General features: G+C 34.9%; 1 protein-coding gene across 1 annotated transcript in view; it reads right to left on the bottom strand.

Moving 5' to 3' along the window:
• Nucleotides 1-14,116, bottom strand: part of Cpne8 (copine 8) — a 280,561-nt gene that overhangs the window by 16,516 nt on the left and 249,929 nt on the right. The window contains exons 16-18 of the mRNA XM_004662179.2: nt 9,100-9,227; nt 2,114-2,216; nt 322-379 (exon numbers count right to left, since the gene is read on the bottom strand). Coding sequence (XP_004662236.1) covers nt 322-379; nt 2,114-2,216; nt 9,100-9,227 — 289 coding nt within the window. The remainder of the gene's footprint in view (nt 1-321; nt 380-2,113; nt 2,217-9,099; nt 9,228-14,116) is intronic.

The following is a 14,116-nucleotide window of genomic DNA, read 5'->3' on the forward strand; positions in this document are numbered from 1 at the left end:
AGCATGGACTGCCTTAGGGACCAAAGCTCAATTTATTACTCTGCCAGTCTTAAATTTTATTTCAAAGTACAAAGTATGTCTAAAGAAATGGCTAAGTATGTGTTGATTTACTCTATCAACTGGAAAGAGTATCTTACTCAAATGAGTGAATCATTAATTTGCTTATCTTAATAATTTTCCCATGAACTATATTTATGCCTACATAGCGATTATAAACAACACAATCCCATTCCTCTACAGAGCAAAGAAAATAGAAATTTAAGAGCACCACAGTAGACTCAATAGACTCACTAGGAATGTCACTGAAGTGTTAACACTCACCATCAAATTCTGCTGGTCCAACACCTACTATAATGATTGACATGGGAAGTTTTGAGGCCTTCAAAAAAAATCACATAAGTAGATTTCAATTAAGAAAATTAGTTCTTAAGAAGAAAATAAAATCCTGATTTGATCTGATACCTTTTCACAGAAACTCATTTGTTTGGACATATTCACCCTCTCTGACTCTTTCCATGGACTGATCCAGTGGACATCCCTCAGGTTCTTATAAAACCATGAGGGATCAGATGGAGCATCAGAACCATGAAGGATCAATGGAACACATGCTTCCACTCCTTACTGTCAATCCAAACCTTTACTCACTGACACTGGTGATCTTTGACCTCTTTCTTTCTTTTTTTATTTTTATTTTTATTTATTTATTTGAGAGCGACAGACACAGAGAGAAAGACAGATAGAGGAAGAGAGAGAGAATGGGCGTGCCAGGGCTTCCAGCCTCTGCAAATGAACTCCAGACGCGTGCGCCCCCTTGTTCATCTGGCTAACGTGGGACCTGGGGAACCGAGCCTTGAACCGGGGTCCTTAGGCTTCACAGGCAAGCGCTTAACCGCTAAGCCATCTCTCCAGCGCTCTTTGACCTCTTTCTAATGCTCATTCTCTTCCCCCAATATATTAATTGTTATTTGAAGAAAATGATGCATTTAACAGTATACCAACTTTATAGCTCTTTGGAAAAGACCATTTTTACAGTAAATGACTAAATTATTATGGAGAGTTATTTTAACATTATTAATTTACATGTTCAATATCCATGAAATTGTGAGGTAGACAAAATATTTGATATAACATGTTTCCATCATATGAATTATTTAAATCATATCACCATTTAAAATAATTAAATGGTAAGAACAGCAGACCCAGCACACTATAGCGTCAGTTGTGAAGGTCAAGTAAATGTTTTTCTCAGTGCAGCATCTCCTCTTTGCTTAATGATAAACTGTTAAGTCATGTATGAAAGTGCCAACCAATAGCACTGCCTGGGAAGGAAATCAAGATCAATCCAATCCAAGTGTGTCCAGGTAAAAACAAAATATATGAAGACACTTATGAGTCTGCCACTGCCCTTTTTATGTTTGATGTTTAAAAAGTAAGAAAAGTTTTATATTTTGAGTTTACCTTACATTTACCTTTTTTTTTCTTATACAAAGTAACTGATAAAACATTTATTGAAAATTGTGAGGCTTGACAAACCATTTACAAAACTCATCTTTATTAAGTATCTACTTTGTGCCAAGCATTGTTAAGCTTCAGTGTAGAAATGGTGATTAAAAGCAGACATTTAACAGACCAGCATGAAATAAATGTAAGTTTTATAGATAATTTTCAAAAGACTATAATAAAATTAACAAGCCAAATATACGATTTTTTATGCACAGAGTTGCATAAAAGTAGATCGAACTAATCTATCAGTATTATCACTCATGTACATTAAAACAATGCTACCCCCACCCTCTTGGGTTTGGATAAAATTAAGATATAAAGCCAGGTATGGTGGGGCATGCCTTCAATCACAGTACTTGGGAGGCAGAGGTAGGAAGATCACAGTCAGTTTGAGGCCAGCCTGAGACTACATACATAATGAATTCTAAGTCATCTTGGGCTAGAGCAAGACCCTACTGCAAAAAATACAAAAAAAATAAATAAATAAATAAAGGATATAATCTGCTGCAAAGATGTGAACATGATATTTCACTAATAAGTCATATAAAATAGATTCTATTCATAAGTGTACCATGCTGTCACTGAGCCAAAGACCCTGACCTCTACTCACATTAACTATAGATTCTTTAGTTTGAGCCATATCTGAAATCACACCATCTGTCACAATCAGGAGCACAAAATACTGAGAGCCATCCTTCACAGAAGAAGCATATCTGAAAGGCAATGAAAAGGTAAAGAATAGCACAGGAATTAGAACAGTTCCTCTCTAGACAATTGCTGTGAAATAATAATTTCAAATAGTCAATAAGCCTTATAATCTTGAGAAAATATTTAAACATATGTGTGAAGCCTCAATAATAAAAGCTCTTAAGAACACATAGTGCCTGTTAGCACATGGGTATATTTGGCTGCCTTTGAGGTTTGTTTAGCAATAAAATTTACCAAGACAAAGGCTTGCTTAGTACAAAGGAAGCAATGGACAAAAGTTTTGGAAATGACTTATTTTCTACATTTTCATATCTTTAAATCAAGGCAATAGCATTCCTATCTTTGTATTATATATGAATATACTGTATGCAATGCCCTCAAAATATCACATGGTTCTTAAAATTCTAGCAATACATGTTTTTCATGTTGGAACTAAATGGTAGTGATTGCTACATAACATTATGACATGAACACATTAAAATGATCCTTCCATTTTATAGAAACTTCACCTCAATGAAAAGAGAAATAGGGCTAGAGAGATGGCTTAATGAGTAAGGCACTTGCCTGTGAAACCTAAGGACCAATGTTTGACTCTCCAGTCTCATGTAAGCCAGATGCATACAGTGATGCAAGCACACAAATTTGCATATATGTACAAGGTGGCACACACATCAGTTCAACTACAGTGGCTAGAGGCCCTAGCATGCCAGTGCTCTCTCTCTCTCTCTCTCTCTCTCTCTCTGTCACTCTCTCATAGAGAAAATGCTAGTCTATTGGGCTTGAATCAATAAATTAAAATAAAATAAAATAAAATAAAATAAGAACTAAAAGACACAGCTCCAGATCAAGTTTTAAACAAATGTGTTTAATGGATAAAAACTGAGGTATCTTATAACAAATAAATTATGCATAAAGTAATATATTCTACTGCTTAAAAATTTATCAAAAATCTCACCAAATACTTCTCTATAATATGAAGCAAGATTTTTATGTCACTTTTTTAAAAGTATTTTTTAATTTTGTTTTTGAGATAGGGTATCATATAGTCCAGGATGGCCTTGAACTTACTATGTAGCATAGGCTGGCTTTGAATTCTTGATCCTCCTATTTCTATAATCCAAGTGTTAGGATTACAGGCATGCACCACCCTGCCAGGCTTGAATCTTATGTTTTATTACACTTCTTTTCCTATGGTATTCTATAATACAGGTATAGACTATACTGTCAATAACTGAGTTTTATATATGACTTGTATGTAGTTCATGTTCAGTGATGAGTGAATATGCTGTAGCCTTAGAAGACAGGGTATAGGAACAACTTGTCCTGCATTTCTAAGAAATCACCAACTAGATAATATGAAAATTGGATTCCAAACAAATTTATTGACTGTCCAAAGGAGTTTCTTCTATCCTAAAGGGTCATAATTGATTTTAACAGGTTAGGAATAAACAGCATATCACCTTGGAATAGATGTAATAATGGCCTAAAGAATAAAAGTATTCACAACCAATATGTGTTCATGTTACTAATGAAGTGTTAGCCATTTAGGCAGATAAAAAGAACACATTGAAGGGCCATGCTTATTTACACCCTGCTAGACTAATTCCAAAAGGCACATTAAAAAATGCCCTAGTACTAGTGAACAATTGATTTTGAATATTTGAGTAGTCATTAAAAAACATTTCTTGGGGTGGAGAGATGGCTTAGCGGTTAAGCGCTTGCCTGTGAAGCCTAAGGACCCCGGTTCGAGGCTCAGTTCCTCAGGTCCCACGTTAGCCAGATGTACAAGGGGGCGCACGCGTCTGGAGTACCTTTGCAGAGGCTGGAAGCCCTGGCGCGCCCATTCTCTCTCTCTCCCTCTGTCTTTCTCTCTGTGTCTGTCTCTCTCAAATAAATAAATAAATAAATAAATAAATAAATAAATAAATAAATAAATAAATAAATAAATAAAGAGACAGAGGAGACATCTGTTGAAAAGCCAGCTCAGTGAGACAGCGGGCTCTTGTTCAGGAGCCATTTTTCAAAAAAAAAAAAAAAACAAAAAACAACATTTCTTACTGACCATGAGTCAGATACATAAGACTTTATATTTTATAGATCAATGCAAGGCTGGAGACAGTAGTGGAAAAGCATGTTATATTCAGCAGCATTGTTTTCTTATTTTATTCAAATCATATTGTTTAAAAATGCTAATTTCTACTGGATTACAAAACAATACAAAAAGTTGAGTTTTATGAAGTAACCTAAAAATACTACTTCAAGTAGACTAACATTTTCACTCACCTTTAACCACTGAGACTAAGCCTTATAGTTCATAATTCTTAGGAAAATTAATGCTACAGGAAGATGTATCAGTTTGTGTGACTCACTATTGCTTGATATACTTAATTTGAAAATAAATTATATTTTACATAAGAGCTATCCAATACATTTAAATATTTATCATCATATGCACAGAAAATTAATCTTTTGAAACCATACATATTGTCTATGGCATTTGCTTCATATATTATTTTGCAATATTTAGTTTGTAAGTAAATCTAATTTTCAATCAATATCAGTGTTATATAACCATTTATTTTACTATAGCCTTTGTTTAATTTAGCCTTAATATTAAAAGCATTAAATACTTCTGATAAAATAACTAATATGATATAGAATATATGAAGTAAAAAGTGTTAGACTAGTCACACACCAGTCCCTTTTCAGGAAGTGACACTGACACAGACATACATTACATTTTAAAAGTATGACAGAACTTGTGTCTTAAAATAATCTAATGAACGATTCTTAGGTAACGTGGGTAATTATATTATTGCAATTATATACATTATATGTAAATATGTTATAATTATACAATATGAACATATATTTATATAAAACAATTATTAATTAAGTTAATTATTAAAACTGTCAGTACTTTCTTCAAATGTAGCCAATCTATAATTTTATCTTAACATTACTATGAAAATCTGAGGAAAAATTTTGTCAGGGTTGTGGAATTCAAATATATGTCTTTGGAGTCTCTGTCATGATTTCCAGGATTCTTAAATGTAAAAGTTCATAAATGGCTGACTCAGACTTTCAAACCATCTTTCTGTTTCTTTGTTCTTTAAAAAAAAGTTTTTTTTAAAGTTTGATTTATTTGAGAGAGAGAGAGAGAGAGAGAGAGAGAGAGAGAGAGAGAGAGAGAGAGAAAGAATAGGTGCAGCCACTGGCTGGAGAGATGGCTTAGCGGATAAGCGCTTGCCTGTGAAGCCTAAGGACCCCAGTTCTAGGCTCAATTCCCCAGAACCCACATTAGCCAGATGCACAAGGGGGTGCACACATCTGGAGTTCATTGGCAGTGGCTGGAAGCCCTGGCATGTCCATTCTCTCTTTCTTTCTGCCTGTTTCTCTCTCTGTCTGTCACTCTCAAATAAATAAGAATAAACAAAAAAAGTAGTAAAAAAAAAAATGAATGGGTGCAGCCAGGCCTCCAGCCACTGCCAACGAACTCTAGACACATGCGCCATCTTGGGTATCTGGCTTATGTGGGGAATTGAACCAGGGTCCTTTTGCTTTGCAGGTAAATGCCTTAACTGCTAATCCCTCTCTCCAGCAACCCCCCCTTTTTTAAAAAAAGGTTTTATTGACAATTTTCATACATATACATAATTCTTGTGATAATACTCTCCTCCTACTATTTTCATTTTAAGCTTTTGCTTTGAGGCAGGGTCTCACTGCAGCCCAGGCTGGCTTTGATCTCATGGTGATTGATCCTTCTACCTCCACCTCTGGAGTGTTGGGATTACTGGCATGAGTCAACACTCTGTCTTTCTTTTAACTTTGTATTAGTTCATAGGAATAAAAGAAACATGAAGATAAGAAACTAAGTGGTGTTTTATTTAAATGACAATTATGATTTATGTAATAGATTACAATTTCTTAGTATTGAATAAAGGGATACATGTACTACAATATTTTATAAGAATTTGCAAATTGCATTTTATTAAGTTGAAGTTGCCAAATGTACCCACAAAAATGGGTAGCTGTGTTTTATTTCCTTTCGTGTACTTTTACCTCTGTAGCAGAGATTACAGGTTAAAGATACCAGATGTCATGACAGAGTGACTGAAAGTTTGATTATTGTGGATGGAATTCAACCTTCACCATAAATGGACACTATACATCTATGTTCTATCCATCAGCAGAATAAGGATATAATAGTCTGCTTACTTCCAAGAGTTACTGTGGAGATTAAAAGAGAGGATCTTGTTACAGTACAGAGAATATTGCCAGAGATAACTACAGGCTCAATAACAGCTACTGTTTTTATTTTTATCATTATTAATCACACAGATGGAAAAGATCAAATTATCTTTAAATATATAAAACTCAAATTCCAAATATAAAAATTGGAAATTTGGAAATTCCAAAATAAATATGAAACTGGGACTGGGGAGATGGTTCAGCAGTTAAGAACATTTGCTGTTGCTGGGCATGGTGGTGCCCGCCTTTAACCCCAGCACTTGGAAGGCAGAGGTAGGAGGAGCACCATGAATTCAAGGCCACCCAAAGACTAAAAAAGTGAATTAGTGAATTTCAGGTCAGCCTGGGCTAGAATGAGATCTTACTCAAATAAAGAAAAAAAAAAAAAAAACCCAACAAACTAACCAAACAAACAAATAAAAAAACATTTGTTGCAAGCATGAAGGCCTGAGACTACCCGAGGTTGCAAGTTTGGTTCCATAGCACCCACATAAATAGCTGAACATAGCTATGCATGCCTGTAATACTGGTTTTATTAGGAGTGGAGATAGGAGAATCCCTGCTCACTAACAGCTGTAGCTCCAGGTTGAGAGTAAGACTCCATTTCAAAGAAATACGCAGATGAGCAACACAAGACTCCAGAAGTTCTTCTCTCATCTCTGTACACATGTACAGAAACTGCATATACCTGTGCATGCATACACACATGTGCATACACCACACACACTACATGTGCACATGTTTTTCTTGTTTTATCTCATTTAAAAATAATATAGAATTATTAGATCATGGCTCATTTTCAAAGAATTTGAGAGCTTTAGGTAAGAGTGACTCATGTATTTGAGAATTTAGGAAATGCTGAGCAAGACATTAAAATTAGCACCAGAATATGTAGAGACTATAGTATTACATACAAAATATACAGAATTAGTTTGTAATCACAGAAGTGCCAAATTATAATATCATGAATTAACAAAAAATTAGTCCTGTCATTTCTCTCTCTCTCTCTCTTTTGAGACAAGGCCAACACACTGCCTTTTTAAATGTAAGACTGAGAGGGAAAGAGAGAGAGAGAGAATTTGTGTACAAGGGCCTACAGCCACTGTAATCAAATGACAAATGTGTGCAAACTCTTGTGCGCATGTGCACCCTTGTGCGCTTGTGTCACTGTGCGTCTGGCTTACATGGGACCTGAAGAGTAGAACATGAGTCCTTAGGCGTCACAGGCAAGCACCTTAACCGCTAAACCATTTCTCCAGTCCTCTTATTATTTTTAATGAGAATTGATCTATATGGTACTGTGAGGGAATCAATTAAAATTTATTTTGCATTATGATTTTTTTACATTATGATTTTGATTCTGCTTTATTTGACAGTCATCAATAAACTAGGAAAATATATGCAACATTTCTTATACAGTCATGACAGAATTTTTAAATTGCGAGTTATGAAAAATTAGTTGATTATGAAATCAACTTTATGGGCCAAAGCCTTAATCAGGATCGGAACAGAACAGTATAACATAAAAACACAGGGAAAATATGAAGTAAAATTGAGTATCATTTTGTAAAAATATTTTTTCAGCTTTTATGTGCATATAGGGTTGAGCTGCAAAATTTATATTTTAAGAGACTATAGATGAAAACATTTGAAAATTCCAAAGCAAACAGTAATATTCAGAGAACAAGCCTTCATATATATTTGTCAATCTGAGGTGGAGTTCTGCAGGAAAGGGCCACTGATGTCAATGACATTTCAGATAATGCTAAGTAGAGCATGTTTACATTTCTATTCATATTCAGCAGGGAGGGTAGTAGAATGCTAGAATGTTCCAGGAATGGTGGCCTCATATTGTCTTTATATACTGATAAACTTGCCAGAATACATTGCTTATTTTCAATATCTGGCTACATATTTAAAAAGGTATAAGAGCAAGACATTTTTGGTTATCTTAAAGTAAGGCAGTGTTTTATAATATTTGCAACTGGCTTAGGCCAAATGTGTTTATGGATCTGAAAAAATGTGTCTAAGTTTCACATTATGAAGAAAGTGATGAGTATAAATAGATTTAACATTTTAACGTTTTTCTCCAGAACATGTAAGTTGGAGGCATAATATTCTGATCTCAGCACTATGTACTATATACAGACAGAGTTCTGGGAATTTATAAAATTAGCCACTATATTAATTTCAGAGAGGTTAAAAGAATGTGCCCTATATAGCACAGAAAACTTCAAGTACTTGTCTTAATGAAATTCAATCTCATTATTTCTATGCTACTATGGAATGTGACATTCGATATGAATGATTTATGCTGTTGAGGTTGCCACCAATTTTACTATTGTGTTCATATATTTTTTTCAAATAAAACATTTTTCCTTGGTTAAAAATGACAGGTTCTAACATAATCTAGTATATTTTTTTGTTTGACATTTTGAGGTAAAGGTCTCAGTAAAGGATCATAACAGCTTGATGGAGAATCTACTGTGCATCTTTTTTCCCTGAACATTCTTGGAGATAAATTAGAAGCAAACAACTTTCATACCTTGAATAATGTTAACAAAAACGCAGTTGTTTCATTATGTTCCAACACATTAGAATATGCTAGAATAAGCACCATTTTTGCTCTCTGCTTACCTTGCTACATGGTTAATGACAGGGGCAAAGTTAGTTGGTCCATATAATTGTACAGATTTCAAACTTCTGTAGTAAGCTTCCATAACTCCTTCAATGCCATTGCAGTAGGGATTTTGAGGGTTGCCATTCTAATAGAAAGTTATGATCAAAAAGAAAAAAGTTTCTGTGAAGATCAATAAAAATAGAAATATGTACTGACAATCATAAAAATTAAACTTATAGACAGCTAATGGGAAAATGATAAATTCACTAGTCAGTAACAAGTTATATTACAAAGATCACAATATGATGTTATAAAAATTTGTAATCTTTGAAAAAAGGGGATAAAATTAAAAATCTTCTTAGGAGAAGTATATTCTAATCACATACTTTAAAACTGTCTTAATTCCACTTAGGTTTGTATATACATAGAAATAAACATGCAACAATTATGAAAAGAAGAAAATCAAAATTGCAGTGTTTACAAATACCAAGTAGTTATATATCATGTATTTTATTTTATATCTTTAGCCTAATCTAATTTTTTCTTTTTACTCTAAACAGAAAGCATATAACAAAGCCATAAAATGATAACTGCTATCAATTCAAATATCTGGCACATAAAAACTTTTCAGACCACATCTGGTAACTTCACCTAAAAAAAAGGGTAACAGGGAATATAATTTGGGGTGAGAAACACCAAAGACAAATGTAAGAAAAAAAATCCAGGAAATATGCTCATGTCCATGGGGAAGAAGCCAGGCACTAATATGCTCTTGTTCTGGTGACAGGACTATTGTGGACAACTCTGCGTTTCTCTTCTTCATACCTTCCATACTCTGACTTTAGTAAGACTAACTCTCCTGGTCCACATTCCATATGTTATACAAACAAGACAGCATTTAATTATTTATTGCCACTCAAGAAAGGACCCCAGAAGTTATACCCCTTTATACAGTAATGGACAGTAAACATGTATTGGCTCCTATATTTTAGGAAATAGAAGGTGTTTAGCCAGGTGGTTTTTAAACAGGACCTCTCATGATGTTAGTCAACATGTTAAGGTAGTCTGTAGTTACCTTCCTGAAAGTCTGTTTGAGCTGGAGTACCTACTTTCATGGAGGCTCACATGGCTAGAATCAGAAGCCAAATGTACATTTTATGAGCCTACTATTTGTAATATTGCAACTCAGTTTCCCCAAATGCTAGGGTAAAGCCCCAATGTCTTCTTAGAGCAACATTTAGAGTTGCATGCCATTATTTTTACTTTAATCTGCTTGACTAAATTGAGCTATAAAACACATTCCCTAGCCATGGTAAGGGAAATCAGGCTTTATCTCAGGAAGCAGAAGTAAACATAAAATACATCTCTCAAAACATAATGACCAAAGCCACACATTAAAACATAGCAACAATTCTAGCATGCATGCTTTTATCTAAACATAAGAAACTGATAATTTATAACTAAAATTTGTTGATTTCTTTGTAGCAAGTTTTAAGGGCCAGGTATGGTGGTGCACACCTTTAATCCCAGTACTTGGGAGACTGAGGTAAAAAAGATCACTGTATGTTCAAGGCCAGATTGGGCTACAGAGTTAGTTCCAAGTCAGCCTACAGTGAGACCTTACATAAACAAAATCAAATAAATAAGTAGCAAGTTTAATACTAAAAATTACACATATTAATTTTTAATAATCAAAATGGTGAAGTACTGTTAAACTTAGTTTCTCCAAGGTCACACTACACACGTGAAAAATCCAAGACATGAATCTGGAGAGTCTAACTCCAGAGCTCTCAACTCCCTTCTGTTACCACATTATGTTCCTGTCAATGTATGTCAAGGCTAGAGATCTTGGAAACTGAGCCAGACATTACCAACTACTGTAATTTTGTCATTTGTGAGTGAGAAGTTTATACCTATATTTTTCGTTTAAGTTTTTTCTTCATACATTTAAATGAATTAACCACCACATAATGTTTTAAAACAAGGAAATAATAAGTTCTCGTTAAATTACAAAACTGACCACAAATTATCTAAAATTAAACTGTCACATACAGCATTTAACACAAAATGGTTAAGGTTGGGTTTGAAGTTAATCTGAGCTGACCTACTTAGCCTTCTTTTAAATAAAATTTTATAGTGTTATTTTCCCTTGATAAGGTAGGAAGCTAATTAAAATTAAAACTCATTACTGATTTTGGGCATATAAAATATATATTTGCCTTAAGGGAACAATTACAAAGTAGGATAGTTCTGAGAAACTTTCTTGATCAGCATTTTAACATTTTGGCTGGGGATTTATATTTTATGAAAGTATTTTTTCTCTGAAAATAAACTGCTACAAGCTCACCTTCTTATTGTATATGTATGTGTACACCTGTGCAAACATACACATGGGGACAAAAGACTACTTTTAGACTGCCATCCTTAGGTACATCATCCACCTTTTCTAGAGACAAGATCTCTCACTGGCCTGGGACTTACCAATTAGGTTAGAGTTGCTGGCACTGATAAGTGGGGACTGGTCTATAAGCCCACCATCAGCAACACACCTCCTCCAGCAAGGCTCTACCTCTCAAAGGCCCAATAACTTTCCCCAGTTGCCACCATATAGGGACCAATTATTCAAAGTACATGAAGCTATGAGGGGCATCTCATTCAAATCACCTGTTTCTGTGCTTCATTTCTGGATATTGGTGTAGTTCCTCAGATATTTTCTATGCTATAGCTTTTGAGGGTGGCATGTGTCCTATGATGTCTTCTTTATCAATGTTTGTTTTCTGTTGCTTGAGCTGAGATTGCTTGGGCATCTCTCTTTCTTATGTACAGGCTATGAATTGTCATTGTCATAGGATTAATCTTGGCATGCTAATTTCATGATCAGATGTTCTACATGCAGCCAGCTGTTCTGAGTATTCTAGTCTGAACAGAAACTTCAAAACCCACTTGAGCATAGGCAGAGAAGTCCTAGAATGTTTTTTCTACCATACATTTTTGGCATGTTAACAAGGCCACTGGAGGTTTCAAGGTAAGAGAATTAATGTTCACTTCTCAGTAGATAGAATATATTAGAATGTGTGGCTATCTTTAGTATAACATTCATTTTTTCCATTTGTTTTTCTCTTTGTGTATGTGTGTGGGCATTTTCATATGCATTTGGGCATATGTGTGGGTATGAGGCGTGTGTGTGTGCGCGCGCGTTTGTGTGTGTGTGTGTGTGTGTGTGTGTGTGTAGGCCAGAGGTTGACATCAAATGTCTTGATCCACTTTATTTACTGAGACTGGGCTTTCTTTACTTGAACCACAGCTCACCAATCAAGCAAATGTAGCTCATCAGTTTGTCCTGGAGTTGCCCTATCTCCTGAGCACTGGAGTTACAGGCAGGCTAATGATACACCACTGAGCATTTGCATGCATGCTGGCTCCAAACTCAGGGTCTTACATATACATGACAAGTTTACATCCACTAAGCCATCTCTCCAGGCCCTCAGCCATCCCTTTTTATGCCCAGAAAAGGAAATTAGTGCATTGAACTATTTCTTTTGAAGTGTTTCCTTTAACTTTTGTGTGCTTCTATTACTTTTTCTCTACTTTTCAGCTTTTCCAAGTTTCATATTCTTTCTATTTCACCAAACCAATGTAGATACCTTAGATGTTCTAGTTGCCCCTAAATGTTTTTTAAACCAACTTTTAGTACTTATAATATAGACTATGGTTTGAATGTATCCTCTCCAAAATTGTGGTTTTTCCAATATGACCAAAAGTGTATAGAGATAGGACCATTAAAAGGAAACTCATTCATGAAGATTCTTGACTAATGAGTGAGGTTGAAGCCTTTTTATTTTAAAAGCAGAATATTCACAAAGCATTTGATTTCCTGCCCATCCATCTTGTATCATATAAGGATAGAACATTCTTCCCATTTGGAGGCTGTATATTCTATGAATTTGTGTCATATACATGGTTACTGTTTCTCCTAAAACCACAATTGACAGGTCCAGGAATCGAGTGGTGAAATGGTACCACTCATCATCATCCCAAGTTACCCACTGATGAAATGTTGGCTTCCTGTTCAAGCAAACTTATGCTCTGCTAGCCTGGAGGTTTTGGTTCCGAAGCGGGGGTGAGTGCTTCTGACAAGAGGTAGGCACAAAAATATATTCACTAATCTGAAAGTTAAGTCTCCCCCAGCCATTTTAGGCTCCTAATGCCTTAAAGCCAACAGGCTAAAACAGGAGTTACAGTCCTAGTGGTAGTGAATAATTCAGACTACCAGAGTAAAATTAAACTGCTTCTCTACAATAGAGGTAAAGAAGACTATGTCTGGAGGGCAGGAGATCCTTTAGGATGACACTTAATTGTTACCATGTCCTATGATCAAGGTCAATGAAAAACTATAGCACAATCATGGCAGTTTGATAAATGCCCCAGACCCTTCAAGAATGAAGGTGGGGGTTAACCCTCCAGGTAAAAAAACCAAGACCTGCAAAGATGCTTGCTAAGGGTGAAAGAAATGCAGAATGGATGGTAGAAGAAGGTAGTTACAAACATCAGCTAAGGCCACTTGACCAGTTTCTATAAGGAGGATTATAATTGGCATGAGTGTTTTTGTCCAATTTGTTAACAGCATTTGTGCATATATACACAAATGTTAAGATGCCTTTATTTTCTAGCTCAATTTCTTTATTATGTAATTAATATTGATTGAAATAATATCAGCAGTTAAGTGCTGTTAAATTTAAATTATTGGATATTAGAGACTAAGCACTACTTAAGGGTTTTGCCATGAGTTTGAAGGGGGAAATGTTAATGTGTTTCTGGTTGTATGTGAAATAGTTATATAATTTTAGGCTAAATTATGACCTTATTAGTGTCTTCATTTAGAAATTCATCATGACAAGGAGATGAGGTTTGGTGTCAAATTGATAGCGGATTGGCTTTTGATGGTTAAGTTCTATTGTCAACTCAATCAGGAATAAAGTAATTATTCTTATGTGGGTCTATGAGGTTGTTTCCAGGACTGATTAACAGAGGAAG

Source organism: Jaculus jaculus, chromosome 6 (assembly GCF_020740685.1).
Source record: "Jaculus jaculus isolate mJacJac1 chromosome 6, mJacJac1.mat.Y.cur, whole genome shotgun sequence".
NCBI lineage: Eukaryota > Metazoa > Chordata > Mammalia > Rodentia > Dipodidae > Jaculus > Jaculus jaculus.